At 45.3% G+C, this 23,692-nt stretch overlaps 7 protein-coding genes across 7 annotated transcripts; 3 read left to right on the forward strand and 4 right to left on the reverse strand.

The window, feature by feature from the left end:
• Nucleotides 1-486: 486 nt before the first annotated feature.
• L199_008584 (uncharacterized protein) lies at nt 487-4,937 on the reverse strand (the record flags this gene model as incomplete). The annotated part of the gene is made up of 11 exons (XM_064894263.1): nt 487-1,193; nt 1,251-1,434; nt 1,496-1,553; nt 1,609-1,783; nt 1,845-2,175; nt 2,236-2,462; nt 2,533-2,923; nt 2,979-3,339; nt 3,394-4,177; nt 4,279-4,541; nt 4,618-4,937. 11 exons carry the CDS (start codon nt 4,935-4,937, stop codon nt 487-489), a joined length of 3,801 nt encoding a protein of 1,266 aa, XP_064750335.1.
• A 267-nt stretch (nt 4,938-5,204) lies between these two features.
• L199_008585 (uncharacterized protein) lies at nt 5,205-6,911 on the forward strand (the record flags this gene model as incomplete). The annotated part of the gene is made up of 5 exons (XM_064894264.1): nt 5,205-5,403; nt 5,464-5,612; nt 5,673-6,233; nt 6,352-6,457; nt 6,535-6,911. The coding sequence occupies 5 exons, from the start codon at nt 5,205-5,207 to the stop codon at nt 6,909-6,911; spliced, it is 1,392 nt and encodes a 463-aa protein (XP_064750336.1).
• An 89-nt stretch (nt 6,912-7,000) lies between these two features.
• Nucleotides 7,001-8,369, reverse strand: L199_008586 (uncharacterized protein; the record flags this gene model as incomplete). Its single annotated transcript, XM_064894265.1, has 6 exons — nt 7,001-7,261; nt 7,359-7,613; nt 7,709-8,037; nt 8,092-8,114; nt 8,172-8,266; nt 8,331-8,369. The coding sequence occupies 6 exons, from the start codon at nt 8,367-8,369 to the stop codon at nt 7,001-7,003; spliced, it is 1,002 nt and encodes a 333-aa protein (XP_064750337.1).
• Nucleotides 8,370-9,833: 1,464 nt separating this feature from the next.
• Nucleotides 9,834-12,630, reverse strand: L199_008587 (uncharacterized protein; the record flags this gene model as incomplete). Its single annotated transcript, XM_064894266.1, has 5 exons — nt 9,834-10,514; nt 10,584-10,638; nt 10,716-11,248; nt 11,353-12,129; nt 12,238-12,630. The coding sequence occupies 5 exons, from the start codon at nt 12,628-12,630 to the stop codon at nt 9,834-9,836; spliced, it is 2,439 nt and encodes an 812-aa protein (XP_064750338.1).
• A 704-nt stretch (nt 12,631-13,334) lies between these two features.
• L199_008588 (uncharacterized protein) lies at nt 13,335-13,726 on the forward strand (the record flags this gene model as incomplete). The annotated part of the gene is made up of 2 exons (XM_064894267.1): nt 13,335-13,546; nt 13,633-13,726. The coding sequence occupies 2 exons, from the start codon at nt 13,335-13,337 to the stop codon at nt 13,724-13,726; spliced, it is 306 nt and encodes a 101-aa protein (XP_064750339.1).
• Nucleotides 13,727-16,529: 2,803 nt separating this feature from the next.
• Nucleotides 16,530-21,014, reverse strand: L199_008589 (uncharacterized protein; the record flags this gene model as incomplete). The annotated part of the gene is made up of 6 exons (XM_064894268.1): nt 16,530-17,207; nt 17,275-17,610; nt 17,672-17,991; nt 18,051-18,220; nt 18,277-19,459; nt 20,111-21,014. 6 exons carry the CDS (start codon nt 21,012-21,014, stop codon nt 16,530-16,532), a joined length of 3,591 nt encoding a protein of 1,196 aa, XP_064750340.1.
• A 1,820-nt stretch (nt 21,015-22,834) lies between these two features.
• L199_008590 (uncharacterized protein) lies at nt 22,835-23,254 on the forward strand (the record flags this gene model as incomplete). The annotated part of the gene is made up of 4 exons (XM_064894269.1): nt 22,835-22,879; nt 22,942-23,000; nt 23,069-23,124; nt 23,181-23,254. 4 exons carry the CDS (start codon nt 22,835-22,837, stop codon nt 23,252-23,254), a joined length of 234 nt encoding a protein of 77 aa, XP_064750341.1.
• Nucleotides 23,255-23,692: the final 438 nt, after the last annotated feature.

Consider the following 23,692-nt stretch of genomic DNA (forward strand, 5'->3'; position numbering starts at 1 on the left):
TCAAACCGTCTACATAGGTCGCCACTTCACCTTGGCGTGAGGGGTCTTCATATCTTGCCAGAATGACGGTGCCTTTGCCGGACTTCGCACTGCTGGTACCTTCCTTGGATCCTCCTTGAGCTGTGGTATCTTGTCTATCAGCCATAATGAAAATGTGCAAGTACTACTTGTCGAGTGTTCCAGACAGGTATGATGAACAACGATCGAATTGATTGCTATTTTTACCTTTTCTTGCTTAGAAGACACATAAGTCTTTGGGGTCATAGGGAAAATCGACAACCCACCTCCTTTATTCGAATGATGACTCGAAATACTGTTTCACTCAACCATACAAACTTGTAACGGGGTAAGAAGCTCACGGCTGTATCTGATACATCATTTTGTAAGGAAACTGATTCTTGCAATTTCGAAGTCCTCTGTCCATGGAAAGACGTACTGTAACAAGATACATCATATCATATTATGTATTATATGATATTGACCTCCTTAGTTGATAGACTTTCGTCCTCGTCCTCTTCCCCTCTTTCCTCCTCTCGCACTGGGCGTCCCTCCGATACTTTTTGTATCCTCTTCCTGGTCCGCCGTAGCAGTACTAGCAGGTGTACCGCTTACACTCGCCCGAGGTCCTGGCCCTCTTCCTTTCTTCTTCGTCACACTGACTGGCGTACTGTTCTTTCCTTTCTTTCCTCCACCCCCTGCTGTAGATTTCTGCTGAACAGGAGGTGGATCAGGTCGTAAATCGTCATAACCCGGTAACGGTGATAAAGCACGTGGTTCCAGCTGAATCCAATCCTTCTTATCACCCAAGATAACCACTTTACTAGAATCCAAATCCCCCTCGGCGGGTCGGTAAGGAGGTAATATCCTAAGAGGTTGTAAGGGGTCAAGAGGGTATGCACCGATATACCAATTCTTGAGAACTAACTCGGCAGGTTTTACGAGTGGAGGTGATACAGCTCGGGCCTTTGAACGTGCTGAGGTGGATTTCTTGTCTTTACTCTTTGAGACTGAAATATCTTCGACTGGAATCGATTCGATACGGGGCAAAGTGGCTGATGATGGATCGACAGAAGATGAAGGGTTGAAGTCGCTGTGCACGTGAGGGAGGGAACTATCGGTTGATAATCTCGATTCGGAAGTAGCGGTTTGAGGTGCAACTACGTCATTCAAATTGCCATGACGAGCAATGCAGACTATACAGAATCTCATTAGCTCACAGATGCTGTAGGCTTTTCTGATAGTCCACTTACAGAAACCGAAATTCTCCATTCGAAGTGAAATTTCCATGACCTCTGTACCCAACTTGAATCCCAATATATCTCCATGCTGTACGGTAATTGATCCTTGCTTGGTGCCATATTGCCTGATACAAACAGTCGCATCTGAGCCGAGGAACAGAATTGACATGTATGAGGATGGTTCAATCTCGATTTTCTGTACATACAAGGTATTAGCGGGATGTCCAAACTGATTAAGAAGGATACAGAGCACATACCGGGTACAGAGTGGTAGCTAGGCCAGGAGGATTGGCAGCGATTAGAAGGCTATCAAATCTAGGCAGCCCGTCAGTATACCTCAGGTCTGACCTGAATTGTTGTGGACACTTACTCTCGTTCACCCGGGAAGCACTTGCCGGATCTATCATTGATGAGATCTACAATCTCGAGACAGACAGGAGGGACATTTGACCAATGCGCTGATCGGTATGTTGGAAAAGCGTTGATAGGATAGGATTCGGGTCCGCACAGGTAAGTGTAGAATAGCGACATCGTAAGTTCCGCCGCTATGGATGAAAAGGTTTAGCGGGTGAAGAGAAGTACGGACAAGGCCAATTCAATACTTACGTCTTCGAGTGGTCACTGCCGTATATCTCCTCATGGGTATCTCATCCTCTCCCTGCATTTGTAATTTCTTCAAAGCGTCTCCGGCGATACTATTAACACCTTGACCTTCATGAGCAAGAATGTGATGCGCTTCGCAGTTGGATCCAAAGATGAGTGGTTCCAAAGCATGCTTGACAACCTTTATGTCGTTATCAAAAAGTGACCATGAGCGATTGACCTCGAATGGAATCGAGGCATAGCCATCATCCTGTCGCGTGGAGGTACATACCGGACGTGAAGGTGGACGTAAGTCTTCTGCGGTGTATATCCGTCGAGGTGGTTTAACAGAATTCTATGCACGACCAGTCAATTTATCATATCGATATTTTACTCAACACGATAAGAAACTCACTCCACAAGCTTCGCAAGACCATCCAGCCCACTTATACCTCTCCTGCGCAGAACCACACTTATGACATACCCAACCTTTCCAGAACTCGCGTCCAGCATGCGATTGGGTAATGTCGTGGCTTATACCCGAAGGTTCAGGAGGTCGAAGTTGAAGACCGAGCGTTTCAGGCAAGACTCGAGTTCTGGGCAGAAGAGGGAAAGGAATATTGGTGATTGGTCCGATATGGTCTGTGATATACATAATCAGCATACCGAGGCGCATCGGACAGAGATTGATGAGTGTAGAAGGTGAACTCACTTGCAAGACTGGAAGCATCTCCAAAGAACCAGGGGCATCGTTCATTCAAGCATATATCACCATCCCGATAAACTTTGGTCGAGATATGTTTACACTGCGGGCAGATGTACTGGTATACACGATTGACATTCGTTGATGGACCTGACGAAGGCGATTGGACAGTTGTTGAACCACAGCCCGATCCGGATATCTGCCATTCAGCTTCCTCAGTGTATGTAGGCGGTAACGCGGTGGGACGTGTCGGTTGCGCCACCGAACTCCACCATGGTACACCCTGTCTTCCGCCAGTACACCATTCAAATCTAAATTTCCAAATGATAGATTCAGGAGGTCCGATGGGCCGGTTCTGCTGAGCATGGAAAAGTTGTACTTCGGGCATGACAGGCTCAGGCTATGATCTAGCATTAGCATACGACTCACTGCGATCCTAGCATACAAGAACTTACCCAAGCATCGGTTATCCAAAACCAGCCCAGGACAATAAATGGTCTGGGTACTTTGAAAGGCACAGCCGTGTAATCCTGAGCGACAGCTAAAGCCACAGGCGTTCGAGCTCTGTGAGCCATGAGCAAGGCTTCAACTTCGGGTGCTTCCTTCACATCTTTACCGACAGTAGAATTTTCTTGTTTGATCTGATTCTGAGTACTAGCCGCCAATGCTCGACTTTGGGAAGGTGGAAAAATGTTGAGAGGAGGTGTGAATGATTGCATACGGGGTCCTCCCAAAGGCTCTTGGGAAATCGGTGCAGGGGGATCCGACCCATTTAGGTCTTGATGGTAATCCGAATTCTGCTTTCTAGAAGGACCACTATAGCGATGGACAATTTAGCGTGGATTTTTAACTAGAGTAGAAACAACTTACATTGCAGTGATGATAGTGCCCGTATCTTTGCCCGTACCCCAGTATGCACCTTGAGCATCCGGTATATCTCCTTCCAGTACCACTCCTCTCGCTATCCCACCGACACCGATCTCGACACTAGCACCTGCTGTCGCCCTTGGATTTCGCAGATATTCGCAAGCAGCATGTAATGATCCTCTGGTCTTAGCCCATACGGGGCAAGGACCATGCATATCTGTCAAAGGTGGTTTCCTAGCGTTATCTTCTAATCTTGAGAAATACTGGCGGTCGGCTGCAGAGAGAGGGCGACTGGAAGTGTGTGGTAACATGCTGGTGGAGTCTCGATGGGATTTACGCCGTATACGCTTAACACCGATTTCTCCGCCCGCCCCTCCAGAAAGCCTCCTCTTCTTCCTGGGCTTTTCCTTTTCATCATTGGTCGACATCGATTGATCGAGATTTATAGGTTCGTGGAGAAGATCAGGATGGCTGTTGTCTGGCTGAACTGCTTTACCTTTACCTTTAGCCGAAGATGACGGTGTAGATTTAGGTTGTGAAGATGAAGAGGTTCCATTCTTGATAGGGGTTGAAGTACCTTCATTAGGTAGTTTCGTTCTTCCCATTTCCGCTTTGAGATTCCGACGTTTACCTTTTGGACGCATCATCCCCCATGCTTTACCAGGTATACATGTCACTCCTCTTCCTATACATCTAGCACAGTTTGGCCACCCACGATCGCAGTGTTGGGCTACCGCGGGATTCTTACAGCATTGGCATGTTGGAGGGAGGAAGTACACTGCGCGTGCTGCAGTATGAGGAGGCCTCATCAGCAAAAGCTGTATGTTGCAAGCAGGGAATTTCACGACGTTGAAGCGTATTGAACGAAAAAATAAATGGGGCACTCACCACTCTCCTTCTCCACCCCGATCCAAACACTTTTCTTATCCAGCCTGTCATCTATATCAGCCGGTAGATATTTAGGTCTATAGAGAGAATTCGCAGGAAAATTTTCGATGATAGGTTGAGGAGTCATATCGCCCCAATGTGGATTTGGGATCTTGTCAGGTGGATATACGATATCAAGAGGTGGTTCATACGGTGGTTCTCCGGTTGGTACAAAAATACCTCCTGATGCTTGCGATAATTTCGACGGGGTAGACAGTTCAGGACTACAGTATTGAGCAATATTGTGGATCAGTTATCTATGTATACCAATGTGGAGGATACGGTAAAGATATCACCCACCCTACGCTCCTATGCTGTCCGTTAGCTGCTTTACCACTAGAACTTGCCCTTCTACCGTTTACACCTGTATTAGGTATGTATGGTGTGAATGTAGGCATTTCGACCGGTGCGGACGACATTATATTCGCAGTGGATGATGTGGGTATCGATTGAGGGATGACAGGAGAAGACTGGATAAGGGCAGAAGTAGGAATGACAGGTGAAGAAGCGGCGGGTTCTAGTGTAAGTGGTTGTGGTTGAGGTGTCGAGAGTTTTGGGTCTTCAACGATATTCGAATCTCCGTCTGGGATCTTCAGAGAAGAATCTGAAGGATCGGACATGTCGATGCGCTCCCAAGGATGAAGAGCAGGAATCAAAGGGAGCAAGGTGAATGCAAAGTGTGGTCAGATTGAATAAGGTTGGACAGGAAAGAGAAGAAGAGATTGATTGAGGTGTAGCGAGTGTTTAAAGTGTAAGTAAAGTTATGGAATCATTCGCAAACGCCCGATACGAGTGCATCATCATCAACAACTGGATACTAACCCATCGTACACATTGACTCTGTTCATTCACTCCAAATCATATACATTGCATATCCAGAACAAATCATGTTCAAATCACTGAGATCTCTCCTCGCTACGCCCTCAGAGGAATCAAGGGTGAATGCAGGAGAGTACGAACCCCTGTCGGTTGGGGACGACGCTTCTTCTCATCGAGAACGAGATGGACTCAAGGACATCCGACATGAACCAAAAGTATATCTGTCTTTCTGGGTACTCGGTGCAGGTGTATTGATGAGCTGGAATGGTAAGCTGTTCGAACTCCATATCTGCGTGGGATACAAAGCTGATTTAGAGCATATGACAGCTCTCATCTGTACGATACCGCTCTTCATCACGTTCTTCCCTCCCGATTCCAGTTCAAGTGTCAAATCAAATCTTGCGAGCTACGTCTCATCTTCGTACTGCTTTGGTAATTTGTTCTTCCTCGGTCTAGCTCAGAGGAACGTAGGGGATGTAAGTCTTATTTATCTTCGAAGTTTGCTGACCGCTGACATCGTAAATGGTTGCGCATAGACCTCACCATCCAAACGAATACATTGGTCATTGCTCTTACTCTTGGTAACAGCGATGATCCTCACCTTCCCCTTACTTCCATTAATCCTACCATCATTATCCCCCCAGCTACTATTCCCTACGATCGTCCTGGCCACCGTGATACTATCAATCTCTACGGCATACCTTCAATCAGGTGTATTCGCCTTATCGGCATTATGGGGATCCAAGGAGATACTGGCCGTGATGTCAGGTCAAGGTGGTATAGCCGTACTGGTCTCACTCGTTCAACTTATCCTAGCCATCATTGCTACTCGGAACAAACAAGAAGAGAAAGGCAGCAAAGCCTCGACGATGGCTGGTGTAGGATTGTGGGCAGCAGGATCAATCGGTACGATGGCTTGTCTAGTCGCTCATAGGTATCTGATGGATCATCCTGAATATTCAAGTATAACCAACTCTACAAGCACTATGTTACCTGAAGATAATCCAAGAGAAGAGAAAAAAGGGTTGACTAGGAAGGTGTTCAAGAAGAATTCACTGTTGATGGTTGCTGTGGCATGGGTGTTCATCGTTACTTTGGTGAGTAGGGTTTCCTCAACATCACATGCTTGCTGGTTACTCAATCCAGCATCAGGTGACATTGAAGCGAAAGTATACCTGATGAGAGGGGGTCTGTGCTCATTTAATGTGTCTCCAGTCGATCTTCCCACCAATCACAACGATGATTGTATCAACCCATCAGCCCACACCTCGATTACTCCAACCAGACGTTTTTATCCCCCTACATTTCTTGCTATTCAACAGTGAGTTCCCGACTAACTCAACCGATTGAATCGAGTCCATTTAGTAGATGAAGCTCTTGCTAATCCTGCATTATTAGTCGGCGATTACTGTGGTCGTACCTACTTACCCTCAATTTCACTCCTATTCACTACCTCCCCACCACGTATACTATTCTTATCACTCTTGCGTACACTGTTCATACCCCTGATCTTCCTGTGCAATACGACCTCTCGAACATCCACTCCTGTATTCAATTCAGATCTGATATATTTCCTGATAATCATATTATTGGGATTGACGAACGGGTACATCGGTTCATTATGTATGATCGTAGCTTCTTCGCCAGAGCTGAATAAGAGGATAGAGGAAGACGAGAGGGACGTGGCTGGTACATTGGCAAGTTTCTGCTTGGTCACTGGTCTAGCTATAGGTAGTGCAGCAAGTTTCGTTGTAGCTTCTTTAGTTAAGGGATAAATATACATAACCACATTCGCATGTATCTCATAATCAAGTTACTTCTCACGTCATACTTCCAATATTTCTACATATTTCTGATTTCTTCTCTACTCTGATATTTTGATCAACAATTTCCCAGCGGTTCCCCTTCCTTGTATATCCTTTTGAGCCTGGATGACATCTTCAGCCGAAAATCCATATTCCTTATGAACAGCATAATGAATCTTGGCTTTCTTGGTGATATCGATCAATTCGGAAGTATACTCGTCCCATTCCTCTTGGGTTTTCACTACGGCAAACAAGGTTGGCCGAGTGACCTTGAGGGCTTTGGGTGAGAGTTTCGTGGCAGGGAATGGTGGGACCGCACCCTAGTATATCCAGAACAAAAGTCAATCTACGACCTACACACGCCTGATATATCTTACATTGCTTTTGCAATAAGATAGCAATGACGATGTCACTCACCGAAGCATTCCCATAAGTCACAATTGTTCCTTTTCTCCTTACCACTTCGAAATCCTCTTCCCAAGTGTCCTTTCCAACACCATCATAAACGGCATGTACACCTTGACCACCTGTCAATTCAAGTACCTTCTTCACGTTCGATTCGGATGAATCGCTCGAGAGTAATACGTGGTCCGCGCCAGATTGCTTGACTGTGTCGACTTTGGATTGGGAAGATACAGTTCCAATGACATTGACACCGAGATATTTGGCGATCTATCATATGAATTAGCATGTAACCCATATCAATAAATACGCTTTTGTTCGTGAATGAGTATGACTCATGGACTGATTAAGATGAAAACACTCACCTGAGTCAAGATCAACCCCACACCACCCGCGGCAGCTCTATTCAATATCCAATCACCTTTCTTAACTGGATAACTCTCCTTGAGGAGGTACAAGGCGGTCAATCCCTGAGTAGCCATCGATACACCATCTTTAGGATCAATGTCTTCAGGAAGAGCCGCGACTCTATCTCTGGAAGCTACTAGGTATTCTGCAAAAGCACTTCCAGCAGTGGTGAATACCCTACTGCCCACTTTGATGGGGTACCCTTCAGGTGCTTGGACGAGCGTGCCCACTGCATCTTGGCCTACAGTGTAAGGGTGTTGGACAGGGTACAATCCTGATCGGAAATCTAATTGGACGAAGTGTGTCAACAATGTGCTGCTACGATAGAGAGGTTACTAACAATTATCAATGTAATTCACACCACTACAAACCACATCAGCCAAAAGAACCTCTGGGGAAAAGGACGTTGAATGGACTCACCTCCACTGGACCTTGATCAACACCTCGTTCTCCTTAGGTACCGGCGTAGGTATCTCTCTCAACACGTTGACCTCTGGTCCACCGACTTTGTCGACCTATCTCCTGCTTAGTAAGCCGCACATGTATCTAGCTTCGGGCTGAGAAGCGTTGGAGACTCACCTGGATAGCTTTGATAGTCTTGGGAATTTGAGTTGACATACTTCTTACAGAACTTGACTGATTTCGTAGGATACTTCGAGTGATATTAGATACTATGTACATGAACGGCTATAATCCTGCGAATATATATGTTTTACACAGGAGAGAAGCAAGAAGGAGCTGATGATGATGTGATTTATCGTTATTTCAAGTGCGGGCGAGTATTTATAGCAGGCGTCGGTCCGGACCGATGATCTTGATCATGAATCTTGATCTTAGATAATCAAATCCGCCGGAAAAGACGGAGGAGGAGGAGACTTGTCGGACGATGGAGAGCATGGGACACATACTCACACTCACCTTTCTTCTCTCGATTCCGAGCTATACTCGTACTGAGGGATGGTCAGAAAACCAAAGGAAGGTGCTTCACCTGATACTCAGCACGATGGTCAGATGTTCGTTCATCATCTGTCACTAAACCTAACAGAAGTCAGATATCTTTAGAATACCGTTCTCATTCAACCATACTCATCCACTGAACCGACTACTCACATGACAGATCATCAAACACAATACACTGACCTTGATGTTACCTCAAGGTCAGGAACCCAGCCTGATGAGGACGTCTCGAATGAAAACACCCAAGGCGAATCTGCAAGTGGCGAATCATCTAAAAATATCGTGTATGTGCTTTATATACCATCTTACTCTGCTTGGCATCATTCTCTCTTCGATAAGGGGTTGTTCAGGATGATAATCTTATTTTCCTAGATATAAAATTCATAAGAGCGCCATCAGAACATCGATAACGAATAGCAAGGAAACTACCTTCCTTGACTCTGATGGCCAATTCATTTACGTACCTCATGGGGAATGGTATGAACATCGCGAGACTAGCGAAAATTCACGGGTAGTAACGTGAGTAACAGCTTTATCTGCTCAATACTTCCGACGGCCGACTGTGGTAACATTGACCGTGCGGTGTGCAATGTAGAGCACTTCAATCATTTCTCAATATAATGTATAATCGAGGTGACATAGTACGGCTAAAGACAACTTGCAACGGACATACAACATACTACAGAACTGACTCAAATGAGAAATGCCCACTTGATGCTTTTGCAGAAACTTGGATTGGAGAATATGAAGATCTCACAGTAAGGTTTCATAAACCTTTACCTGGAGGGAGGACGCAGATGTGGAGAGGAAACCGGATGGATTTAATTGATTGAGAACGGAAGGCAGGGGAGTAAGAGGGTAGGTATGGTTTGGTAGTGATGGATCCTGGCGATGGAATTACTGATGATACTGATACTGATCGTACCCCTATCGAAGTCAAAAATGATCAACGGATTAGTTGATCATCAACAGATGACCACTGAAAGGATCTCTAACACGGCTAACACGGTGCTCATAGTGTCGATGGTAGATCATGTTCAACTTGATATGATAAGGTACATCTTGATATCCTAGATTACAGTACATGCATACTGCATTCGCGATATACGTAATGCACCTATCCAACTACATGACCACACATCCCTCCTCTTCTACAGGTTTACTTTGAAATCCCATCTCCGCAAAAGTCTGAGCTTCCTTCTTTGGTGGTTTATTCCTTTCGTCGGGGATCGGTAAATCACTCAACGAAGTACTGGTAGAAACACCCGATGGAGGTCGACGTCTTCCATTCTCATCGATCCTTCCTTGTTGGGGTCTTCGATTATTTGGGAAAGTCTGATTGTGTTTATCCAAGTTTGGACCCTGGTTGAAAGATTGATGAGGGATTGGTGGTCTGCTAGGGAACGAGTTGGAAGAAGGTATATACCCCGTATTGTTGATGTTGGGAGACATGATTTGTCCTACCCTTATTGCCGGGGAGATGGGTGACGGAGAAGATGTAGGCATAGGCATAGGCATGGGCACATTTACCGGTGTAGCTTGACGGTGATCCCATTCGGGTGGTCTAGGTGAGGTGTAAGCTTGTGGCATAGGCATTGGCGTAGCTTGCTGTGGAGCCTGTTGATTATGTCGACGAGTAGGTCGAGAGATTGATTGTCGATCAGACCGAATTTTAGCTTGAGTACGACGTCGGACCAAAGTATCGTTCAAGCGGGTCTCATGCTCGGCCATGGATATTGAGGTGGGTACAGGGGCCGATAGAGCGGATAATCGCAGTGGAGCATCAGTGTTACCTAGATTGGCGGCCTATATTCGCCACCCGAGGTATCATTAGCGAGATAATGAATGGAAAACTTCGGATAGATCGTTACTCACCTTCTGATACCATTTCTTAGCTTGGTCTAGATCTCTCCTTCCCCCAACACCGAGTCTGAACAATGAAAGTAGAAGTAGTCATTGGGTAAGCACTTATACCAAAACGACCTACTCCGTAGTCGTGCCACTCACTCGAAGTAATATCCCAAAGCGAAACATCCATTCGGGTGATTCTTCCTTGCAGCCTTTTCCGCAAATGTTCTAGCCAAACTTTCATTCTTTGGGAAATGCCCCTCTGCTCCACATAAAAACCATTTAGATAGAGCCATATCCGCTTCCTTCTCTCCATTCTTGCTTGCGTAGGTATACCAATTGACACTGACCAGCGGGTCGTATGGTGTACCCAACTCCGCATGCTCGTATAAATGACCAGCTTTATACTGCGCAGGCGGGTAAGAGAAGTATGCCGCTCTTTCTATAGCATCTCTGGCTAATGTCCATTGAGAATACAATGCCTCGGAGGGGACCGAAGTAGGTGGTAAAACCAAGTTGGCCGGTATTTCCGTTGGTACCGACAATTCCCCTGCTAGGAGCATTCCGTACACGTATGAAGGCTGGGGAAAATCGACGGTAGAATTATCTGAAGCTTGACGGAGGAGTGATAGAGCGGTGGAAGGGTTTGTAGGGAGGTTGAGTTGACCAAGGAGATGGGCCATCCCCATTCGCTGTAAGTGGATCAATCACAATCAGTCAATCTTCCTGCAAGATGGGTTTTCAATACTCGGCGATATCTAAAAGACAATAATGGTAGGCATATCATCTCACTCACGTAAGTGCATTCACAATCGCCCCTTTTCATTCCTCGTTCATAACAATCCTTTGCCCTACTCATATCATTCACACCTTCGTAATCCCTTCCAAGCCTGAACCAACCCCTCGTTTCGCCATTTCTAGCAGCACTTTCGAAATCTTTAAAAGCCAATCTTTGATTTCTAGGTAACATCTCTTGACATATTCCCGAAGATTGCAATTTCGCTTTCAGATATAAAGCCAATGCTGAGGCTTTTGTATTAGGTGATGTGGAGACGACGATGATTATGGGGACGGCATTTTCCAATAGGTCTTTCAGGCTTGGCGATAATCTGGAAATGTTAGTTGGAGAAGATTCTGAATGAGTGAAATCTGTTGGACCACCCCCTCCACTAGGGGTCAATTGTCTATCTACCAATCGAAGTACGTCCTGCGCCCATAGTACCTCATCCATATCCTCCGCTGCATCTAGTGTAGCCGCATCGCTTTGCAGACCTTCGATGGTAGGCAAAGAGACTGTACGTGGTGGTTCGGTAGCGGCAGATGCGGATGACAATGAAGAGGAGGAAGATGAGGGAAATGCTTGATGCTGCATATCGCTTGTATCGAGAACGAGTGAAGATAAACTAGATGCGATCGATGGAGTGTGGTGACGGGCCGGTGAGAAGCCTTGAGCACCTGGCTCGGGTGGTGGTGAGTTAAAGGTTTGGCTTTGTAGGTCGAAGGGAGCTTGGTAAGGAGTTTTTGATGGTGTTAAAGGGGGGTATAACGGGGTATTGTAGTGCTGAGAAGCATTCTAAGCAGTAATGCATTTCGTTAGCCATGACAACTTTGGTGAGGAATTGAAAAGGCTGAACGACCATCCACGCGGTGTTGATTCAGATGTGAGACATCGACAACTCACATTGCTGTAATTCCCCTCAGTATAGTTTTCTAATTCTGGTGCAGATAACGATGATGATCTAGGAGGTAAGATATCGGGAGGATCGACCAGCGACACAGGCTGAGGTTGATACAATGCCTGTCCCATGTTTGGGTTTAAAGATGAGTATCGCTGAGGTGGATTGTCGTTATTTACCGGAGGGTAGGGAGGTTGATAAGTGGGATGATCATTGTGTGACTGACCAGGAAAAGGTGCTATATATGCTGAGGATGGTCTGGGTGGTGGAGGAGGTTGAATGAAGTCGTTCGAAGAAGGAGGGTATACTGTAGAGTATGGTCTTTGGGTCCGATGAGGGGTATTCTCAGGAGGAGGTGAATACATTGAATGCCTGTTATTGTACTGATTGTAGGCCATTCTGGAGTTGAACATCGATATGACCATCGACAAGAAGTGACGAAACGTAGGTCAAGATGGCCAAGTCTTCCATTAGATACAGCGTTGAAGGGCAGATTTGTTTGACAACGTTGGGTTGGATTGTTATGACGTTGACATTAACCTCGTCAGTGCCAGGTGTCTAGTGGAATCTGGTGCGGGTAGAAAGATCTACCTGGTATGGTATACTTATGAGTGATGTTCGAGCGGTGTGAATTCATGATCGTAGTACTCTCTCAACCTTTACTTACTGATGCCTTCCTTTCATCTCCAATGATACTGTCATGGCATATCATACACACGCTATACACTCACAGACCTCGACCGACGACCAACAACGCATGGACCACCTCCACCGACCCATTCAAGCATCAAAACCCTGAACCGGGACACTCCTTGTGCACTGTGAACACTCGCATTCAACACCCCTCACACAGAAGCAGAAGCCAGAATAACAATGACTCTGATGTCATGCACTGCTACTGCTACAAAGGACCGGTCACACCGCATTCGCACATTCTCGGATTGGGGTGTTCACTCATCCGTCACTCATGGTATATAAGCAGGTCGACAATCTCTTATCGTCGCCACTGGATACGAACACTTTGATCTGATCATCTCCGATCCCGCTTTGAAATACTGCCTTATACAACTTTTAATCCACAGACTAACCTTTCTTACCTAATATGGCAGCACAAGACTCCAACGGTACCCGTATCACTCACACTGGATATAGTGACAGTGAAATCCATACACTGCCCCATGGATCTACCGCCCAAGCGGTCAATGACAGGATCTGGTCATTCACTGATAGAAGCGGTGTCACTACTTATCGTGAAGTAATCGGAACGCTGCCAAGATACATCACCGATCAAATGGGGTCGGCACCAGCTACCCAGTGAGTGAAGCATCAGGACGACTCAGATCGAACCGAGTGCTAATCCCGCTACTCATACTGTGATGTATGTGCTTGTGCTTCATCAGGATGTTCTGGAATTATGAGCCGGGATCGGGGGTTCACTTCGGTCCTTCGGTCGACAATTTGGATAAACTCGATGGTAGCAGCAATCCTAGTTAGACCAAGCTGATTTGTATATCTTCCAATTTGACTGATTCTCACATCAGCTCTATGATCTTATATCGAGGTAATACACATATTCATATACAGCGTGATGCATCATGTTTTCATCTGTTCCGAAAGATGATTAGCTAGGTACTTGATTAAAACATCTCCTGGTAGAAGTGCATGTCGGAAGGCTTTTGAACTGATTACGAAAAGTGTTATGACAGATGGATATCGAGATTGGTAGATACATTTATTGCCTTTGTCTTGATACTCACACACAATACAAGACCCTTCCAATGTCCTAAGGAGCCCATCCGGGATGATACGTTGAATACAGTACACGAAACCGTCCAGAACCCTATCATTCAAACCGGGGTGTGATCTCAAGGGAGTTCCACTAACGTTCTGAACAATGGTTGTAAAGGGAAAAGGACATTGCATTGCTTGAACATCGATAAAATAGCAAACATTTACCGTTAGACGCGAAACGTACATCCCGTTCCTTTCGAGTTTACGAAGATTCAAGGAGGGTATGACGCTGTCTCAAGTTTTGCAATGACGAAATCACCTTAGAAAGGATTAGTCTCATTATACTTCTGTTCTTCTGTAGCTTCTCGCACCGCTACTTTGTCAAGGTAAAGGTATATAAGATAGCTAATCTCGTTTTCTCGCCACTCATCGCCAGCAGACAATCTCAACAACGCTATCAATCTATAAGGTATTGGATTTACTACCATGACTCCAGAAACTAACGAGCAATCTACCAGCGGGGATACTACTGCTTCTACTGTCCTTCAGGAAATTCCTGTCCCTTTGTCGGATCGCACAGTAAGAGAACACCCAAATGACATTTGGTCCTTTACAGACAAAGATACGAACACCACTACGTATCGTAAAAGGACCGACGACCTACCTCCCTGGTCGACCAGCAAAGCCACTGACATCGTTACCCACTTGGCGATCCGGTGAGTGTATTCATTCACATTAGAATGACATACTGTACAGTATCGCCAACTGATTGTACCTCTCTCTTTTCTTTAATTCATCTCATACGAGTAGTCAATTTTGGGGTAACAGAAATTACGAAGACTGGTTCGGATCCCCTGTCGATGATCCGGCAAAACTCTAGTTCGTCACCGGCAATTGAGGCTGAGCCATATCAAGCTTAAATCAGCTTTTCCTGGGGGATGATATATCTAGGAAAGTGATGAGAGATGGTATATGGAAGTCATATCTGTTGATAAATACTTCACCCATGCAGCAAATGAGCGATGATGCTAAATTTCAATTCGTCAGAGGTGAATTTCGATAGTACCTGTAACGGCTTACCTATTTGAGCTGACATGAGGCTCGTCGATGTTATCTTGGTGCTGACTGATACAGTGCGGCACCTTTCATTGTGTCGCAGAAGAAAACATGAGCGAAAAGGCTACTGAATGATATGTACCATACAAGAGCAAGTTTTCCAAATAAGGGTTAGATGACAAAGGAACTTTCCACGTTTAAACAAAGAACGAGAAGGCGAATCAATACCTCGTCATCTGGAGAAGGTCTTTCATTCTATCAATAGCATATATGAGAACAGATGATTTGTTCTTTCTTTCTCACTTTTCTTCATTTCTACAACTACCATCCCATACATTACCGTACTCATAGCTCACCTTCATTATCCAACACAAACAAAATGACCGCAAAACAATCCACAGAAGGTTCTATACACACCGATAACAACGTCCGTACCACCGCCTATACTGCAACCCAGTCTTCGTCAATACCATTACCACTATCAGTATTTTTTGAGTCGACTAGACGTACGAAATCAGCAGGAATATGGGTATTTCCAGACGACTGTGGTGATAAGACATATCGAAAGGTCATTGCACCACTTCCACCGTACATAACTCGGTGCGGAGATAATTTTACTGTTGCGGAGCGCTTTATGATAAAGTGAGCCTTGAAGATTTCTTAGTCTAATTCGAGCTGATAGTAAAGCTATAGTGAATTTTGGAATGATCCTTCTCATTGGACTGAATGTTTCGGTCCTGCCACAAAGGATGTTTCTGAACTGCTATCGACGGATGGACAAGGTAAAGAATCTACATCGAGTGCGAGAAGTGCATGATACATTATCGAGACTCTGCAATGTCGATTCCTTATCTCCTCATCTGATGAGGTGGAGCTTAGTAATAATCGTATGCATATCATATGTTGAACCTGTTGAATCTCAAAATAACATATATTTGTTTTGTCAATAAGTAAAGAGTCGACAATACGATACATTAATCTTTTCTTTCGTATTCTACCCGTACAGTAACGTCGACGACAATACCCAACCAAGTACATCTCTCTGCTTATAAATATCAATTTGAATCCTCATAATTAATCACAGCAAGATCATCCATTGTAGAGAATTGTAAAGATTATAAAATTCTGTAGTCCTGATTTATCAAGTAAACATTGATAACCGAATCATCAGGTCAACACCACGAATGATGATACTGTCATCCTCAATAACGGTATAGTCATGATCAGATCACAACATCAACGAGTCTTTTCTGGATCGAAGTAAGTTAGTCATACATGCTACATTGTATTTATCGATAAATAATTGTAGATACTTGATGTATATGCGAAATGAAGATGGAAATGGATATGGAGATATGACGATGGATGTGAAGAGATGATGAAATGATCTAGATGAGATGAGAATCACGAAATAAATAATACAACTTGATGTAAGTGAGATGAGTTATGAAGCAATAAGAAAAATTGATGCAATTATATATCTGAAATTATGTCTTGCCGAAAACCTTCCTCATGAGGAGAATTGATCCCTTGAAACAACCACTTCAGGTGTCGACATCCTTCTACCTTCGTTCCACTCTGTCAAACTTCTAGCCCAAGAACTAGATGTAACTCTTCCTCTGGGAGCTTGTGCAGCCAATTTCGCCTTGTACACCGATCTAATAGTCTTGGCGGCGGGCGATTGGGGATGTTGCGAGTCTTTCTCGGTATTCAAAGAAGTAGGCGTAGGTGGAGTGAGATCCGTCGTGGTTGTGGTTGTTGAAGAAGCCCATTCATCTAATCCCGCAATTAACGTCGTAGGTAATAACAACGGGAAAAGAGTTCTGAACCTTTCATCGTGAGATGCACCTTCGACCAAAGGTTGGATCATCTGTTCTTCCACTTGGACATCCACCTGATCCTCTGGAGGAGGAGCAGTAAGTGTATCTAGTCTTCTTTGCCAAATATCCCGGTTATCCGCACATGAATCAGCATAAACTTGAAGTTCAGGTAAAGCTTCTGATACAGCTTCGAATAGCGGTAAAGTGAACAAATCGATGAATCCAATTTGACCTTTAGCTTGTAATGCCGCATCGGCCGAGGCTACCACTGAGACCGGTAATTCCAAATCGGATTCTAAAGAAGCTTGTTTGGCCCACTCTTCAAGTAAGACGGATGACCAATGTTGAGATACGTCGATTGGTCGAGTCTACACGACATCACCAATGTCAATATATGTACAAGAAGCTTCCTTCCCGTATGCAATTACTACTCACTGGATTGCTGATATCTGCACATTTGATTAGAGCTTGACAAATCATAACTCTATCATATTCATCTTCCCCTATTTCCCCTTCCCTCAAACCCTCATCGAAATCCTTCAATCGCTGTATCCAAGCGAAATGTAGACTCATATCGGTAGCTAAAACAGTAGAGTACAATACCCTTCGGAATCCCTTTTGATCGATCGTCTGAGTTGGAGAATTAGGTGCACCTTCAATGAGGAACCCGAATCCATGTTTTCGAAGTAGTTGAACGATCAGCATGCAGTGCATGTTTTCGAGAACCGACTTGTCATCGTATACTTGGGATAAGGGAACCTTTGCGTTTTTCTGAAGAGAATTCCTACATATCAGTACTGACGATTTCTGGAAGCGAACTCGGTATACTCACCATAAAAGCGTTACTCAACCCTGGATGTCCAACATCATGTCCCATCGCAGCTACCAGCACACCCAACACATCCTGGGGTCTCATGACTTCTCTAGCTCTCCTCGTCCCTACGCTTATCTCCCGGTCAGATGGGTCTGAACGTTGCCAAGCGGGTTTCTCCGGTGTCCAATCGCGCATATAAGAGAAAGGAGGTGCAACACCGATTTGAGCGAGGAACATGTATGTAGCCTGGAGGACATCGATGGCATGGACATAGTTGTGATATGGGTTGGGAGCGTGATAAATCGCTCGAATCGCAAAGAGAAGTCGGTTGATTTGGTCTATTTGAAGCGTTAGAGATACACGACTTTGTATGTGTGATAAATTACACTATACTCACCCCTACTAATGTCCATCTCTTTCAGTCCCTTTATACTCAAAACGCTCTCGAACATCAAACATGCTACTCGATACAGGTCACCTTCAGGTAAGTGGTGAGGTTTGAAATTCCAAGTTGACAACTCGCGGACCAACTTTTCTCGATGTTCTTGATTCAAAGGAGCAGATAGTCTACATAACATCATTCCGATTAGCTTAGCATATTCCAATTACACAAAATCACTCACGCTTCATAATCGCTCATCTGAACTTCGATCGTAGTCATAGAATGACAGAACATGGCACTCAACAACTCCGCCAATTCCGAGCCTTGGCCTTCGCTCTCGTCAACTTGAGCAGGTTCGTTACTCGACTTCTTCTTGGTGGGTGTGGAGGGAGGGAAGGAATATCCTTCCTTGATTTGTGAAAGGGTAGTTCCAATGGGATTTGAGGTATCTTCAAAAGCCAAAGAAGCTCGTTTGATTGCTAGTGACAATCCACCAATATCCACACTTCGCCTTCGGGGATTGCATTCCATGGCATAGGGGTACGGCTGAGGTAAAGAGAAGTCTAATGGTAGAGGTGGGAAAGATAACTTGGAAGCGAGTGTGTCTGATGTCATAGGTGGGGGCGACAGTGTTCCACTATTGTTAGTAGTCAGAGATGATTTCCTACCTGGACCAGAGATTGACGATCGTTTGACTGGTTCAGTGTTCCAACTTCCACTAGACGATTTACGATGTCCATTCGGTCCACCTGATACTGCTGCACCGAGAACTCTTTCCCCCTCATGCTCTGCTCCCATATCAAGTGCAGTAGGAGGGAGGACCACGGTAGTTTCTTCACTTCGCGGTGTACCAAGAGGTGATCGTGATTGGGAGAGAGGGGAAGGCGTTCGACCTAAAGGAGGTGAAGGATTGGTAGATAGTGGTTTTCCCTCTCGGTATGCGGTGACGATCCGCATGACCAAGTCAGCAGTGTCGAGCTCATAAGGCGGTTTGATCACACCAGCAGCGCCCGCATTGATACATGCGTTGATGGCAGCTTGGGACAACGCAGGATTGGCGGAATATGCGATTATGACTGGTGGTTCGGCGGTGGTGGATGAGGTGGAAGAAGGATGACTGGGAGTGTGTGGCATGTTGCTTATCGATCGGATCTGTTCTACAGCGCCAGGTAGCCATTCGTCTTCTGACCTTTTGGCTCGATCCAGCAGATCTTGCTGGAAGCACACTGCGGTAGGGGTTGTACCTTGTTGCAATAGTAGAGATAGCGAGGGGAAAGCGGGTGAATCGGTCAATGGGACGAGTACGACTTGAGTCAGTGGTTCGTTAGGGTCGTTTGATCGGACTATGGGAGGTGCTTGGAAGGATGAGTGGGAAGAAGGGTCGAGTACAGCTGGAAGATGAGAAGCGTGTCGTATGACGGTGACTGTGGTGGATAGGGATGCGAAGTTAGCCATCAATGATCATTTTGTATCCATAAATCAAAAGGTTCAAGAGAAGAAGGAGAAAGAAAGAAAGAAAACGAAGAGGTGAGGAACGATCGAGTTAGGTTGATCTACGTCGATCTACGGAAACGAATATCGCCCGAGGGATGGGACATGGTAGATCATGTATCAACCATCACTGGCGATCTTATGGATATATCAGGAGTAGGAGTATAAAGAAGCAAGGGCGAATGCTTGAGAAAAGACATGTACAAGTATGTCCTGTTGAGCACCACCATCATGTTCGCAGCGGAAGAGGGGACAAGGGTCCAAGCGGTGAACGATGACCATGTCATGTCGATCTTCCGTGTTTTCCATTCTCCTAGCCTGGCACACACTGGAAAACGCTCTAAAAATGTCTTTCCCGCACGGATCATGCTCTCAGCACCACCAGGGCCATCAAAGTCTACACACAAACCACCTGGTAGCTCAGGAACAAGAAGGTGAGAGGAATCGCACGGATCTTTGACTGATCAAGTGCCTGATCTGATCCTCATTCGGATATGAAACATGATATCCATCCTTTGATCGTGAAAGGTGAAGGTGAAGGTGAAGAAATGGGGTCCCTTTCAAAGACAAGAAATTTCACTCACCTTCCATCCCACTTCCTCGTAATGTACCAATCACCTCATCCGCCTCCCAACCGGGTCTCGTCCTGTTCGAATGGGACACACCACCTAGTCCAGGAGGTACAGCCAAGCTGGCTCTTCCACCTGGTATGCCCATCAACGCGGGGGCGATGGTACTGGCGATTCCACTCGAGGTAGTAGCTGTGACAGGCCTTCTTCTTGATAATCTAGATGACCCAGTTCCAGTCGATCGTCTCGCTCCAAATGCAGGAATCGACGAGGGGTTGGGTGAAGTCTGAGTGGAAGATGCTGCTGAACCTGATCCAGGTGGTGTGATTGATTTCGATCCAAAGGGAGGCGGCACAGTATGTTTATCTATTGGACTTGATGGTGTCATTGTTGAGGATCCAGCTCCTCCTGGTATAGGTGTTGAAGTGGGTGAAATCAGATCCAAATCCATATTTGAGGATACCAATGGTGCACCTGCACCTAAACCCGGAGCGAGACTCAACCTCCTACTAGCCATGACCGAACTACTTGGACCCTGAGCATCATCCCCATTTCTACCTTTGTATGCCGGTGAGGACGATGTCGAAGAGATAGCTTCACCCGCTCTGATACTCTGTAAAGAAGGTACGGTCGAACTTGATTTCCTAGATAACAAGCCTGATGGTCGACTGGGGGGTGAAGGCAGTTGATGTAAATGAGCTGCGGAGGGGAGTAGTACGAGAAGGTTCAAGGAGGGATGAGGGTTATGGTTGACTTGGGCGCCGGACCCCATGCTGGGCAAAAAGGTGGTGACGAATCGGCGAAGATCAGCGGCACTTCGTTTCCTTCTTGGCGAAGATGGTCCACCGGAGGAAGAGGCTTTGTCTGACCTGCTGGGAGGCGAGAGGTGAGCGAGCATTCGAATGTTTGACAGCGGCATAGTGGATGAGGGATGAAAGGGTGTATACGTGACAATGTTCAAGTCGCTCGAGCTTATATGATGAAAGACGATGATAAAAATTATATATAATGGAAGTTAGACATACGAAGTTTTTCCCGACTTCTTCTTCTTCTTCTTCTTCCTTAATTGATGTTGTGCCCACTAACGACGATCCGGCTGTTCCAGGTTAATGTTAAGGGTTGATTGTGTAACGTCGATCTCGTTTTTTCCTTACTGTGTCGGCCTATGAAGGTGGGATGGATGGAAAGAGGGTGAAGTATGGTGTGGTGAGGGTTACGCTGTGAACCTATACAGCAAGACAGGACACGACGTCTGTTTCCTGTTTTTCCTTCCCTAAGCCTACGCCAGATTGGAAGACCGATATGCAGCCAATTGATGGTTTACGTTGTGAAGGTGTAATTGTGATCCGATATGATGGGATGGTGTGACGGTGCAGGTGCAGGTGCAGGTGGTTGAGTAGAGTAAGAGCGCAAAGTGATTTGAGTTTGGGTGTGGATGATGATGATGATGATCAAATAGGGTAAGATGGCGCTGTTTGATACCGTAAAGGCAATTCCCCAGTCAGAAGGGGGAAAATCGAAAACTTTTTCTTCTTTTTTTTCTGGTAGTTCACTTCCAGGAACGAGTTATAGCTCACAAAACGTGATCTACATGTTTATCCCTCATGAACCAAGTTAATCCGATTCGCCGATCTTTTCGCTGTTCATGACAATTAATTCCCTCAAGGTCCCATCTGGCGAGAATGCTATATACTTGTACAATCAATCGATACACATGTTGATCAAAGAAGATCAGCTGGATCACCTATGGGGGGCCACTGATGATGCCCTCATACTGCTCAGTGGGCTTTCACAAGCTGGGTCGGGTTGCACACGGTGACACGCTTGATTCCTTTCGTAACGGGTTTCTGAACACAGAATATCAAGACATAACAGCATGTCCGTGAATGATCGGCTAATTGAGCTCGGATCACGCGACGGAATATGTCTCTTCAAACCGATATTGCAACTTGCTATGTGGGTTTAGAAAGCTCTTTCTGTCGATCTTCTTCTTTTAAGGGTACAGTACGGTTATTTGCATCCGAAGTTAGTACAAGCTAGACAAAATGGCTTGCTTGACCTCTTCTTCGTTCTTCTAGGCTTCCTTGACATGCATTTAACCTTAGACCACACTAAGTACTGACTACGTCTTCCGATGCGCACGCATAGAATTCATGCTGGTAATGAACGGTATTTGAACAGGTAGCACCTGTTAAAGGGGTGCCATCGGAGTGACCGCAATTGGTAACTAACTAACATCGGATGTCTCACTATCACGATCATCCCACCCTTTAAGATGTATTGATCTAATTAAAAACGTGAGTAACCGCCATACTTCATATGATCAGTGATGATATATTCCAGTACGTTCACATGCATAAGGTGGCTTGGCTTCGGAACGACTTCAATGATCTACTTATCGTATGGATGCGGTAATGTGGCTTCCAAGATATCTGACATCTGATCAAGGAATGGAATCAAATGGGATACATGTACTGTGTCTGTATGGTAATGCGCTTTGACACACTTGAAATCCTCTAACCTGTGCTACGATGAGCACGGTGTCTTGTGGTCTTGACAACCATCAACATCAGCTCCACAATCTTGTTGTGCTGGTAAACTGTCAATTCATCTCATGATGCATATAAGAGGAAAGGGGGACTGACTTCCATATGTCAATCCTAACGACTACTTATACTTTCACTCATTTTGCTTGTTTGAGCTGATATAATACCTACCACGCCACGTCACATCACCAAAATGCCTTCAAAAGACCATGTTACAGGTTATGGTACCAACTCGCAAGTAGGTAGACTACAAGTCTTTGATACATGGATTATGTACTGACGCGAGGATTGTTTGAACAGGGCAATAGTTACGACACAAGAGTCGATTCAAGTGGAAATCAAGGTTACCACTGTTCAAAGTGAGTTCTCGTCTGATCACCTCCCGAATATTGAAGAGAAACTTGCTCAGTATTTGGGAATATTCTAGCTCGAATGGATCATACTACTATTCCAATACCAATGGATCGACCTACTACAACAGTGGTAAGTCAATCATCTGCTGTGGATAGATTATGGCTGATGTGCGAAGTATTGCATAGGTAATGGATATGCCGAATACACTTCTCCATCAGGTGATAAATCTACCTCTTACTCTGGTAACGACAAGAAATAAATAATACATGTGATGGTATACAAGCAGAGGTTTATGACCAGTCTCCATATGCATGATCGCTCTTGTTGTTTTTATATGTATGAAATCGGGATGTGTAAGGTGATGAGCTGGTGAAGTGGTAATGTGGACGTAACCATCAAAGAGGCCAAGTGGCAACGTTGAAAAAATTACAAAACGCACGGTTCGTGTTTTGTATGTCTTGTGTTTTGTGTTGGATAGCAACCATCAGTTCCGCTTTCATCACCTCGTCACCTTTCTCATCGAGTGGGGTAATGCTTGAATGAGCTCTTCAATATACACCTTGAGGGAGAAAATCAGGGGGAACATCGTTAGTGATGCTTGTGTTGGGTGCTCACGGAGTATTCGATGATATGCTTCTGTAAAAGAGAGATGGGAGATACGAGCAAGGATTGACTGTTATCGACCTTATACCTGAAA

This window comes from Kwoniella botswanensis, chromosome 3, assembly GCF_036426115.1.
Source record: "Kwoniella botswanensis chromosome 3, complete sequence".
NCBI lineage: Eukaryota > Fungi > Basidiomycota > Tremellomycetes > Tremellales > Cryptococcaceae > Kwoniella > Kwoniella botswanensis.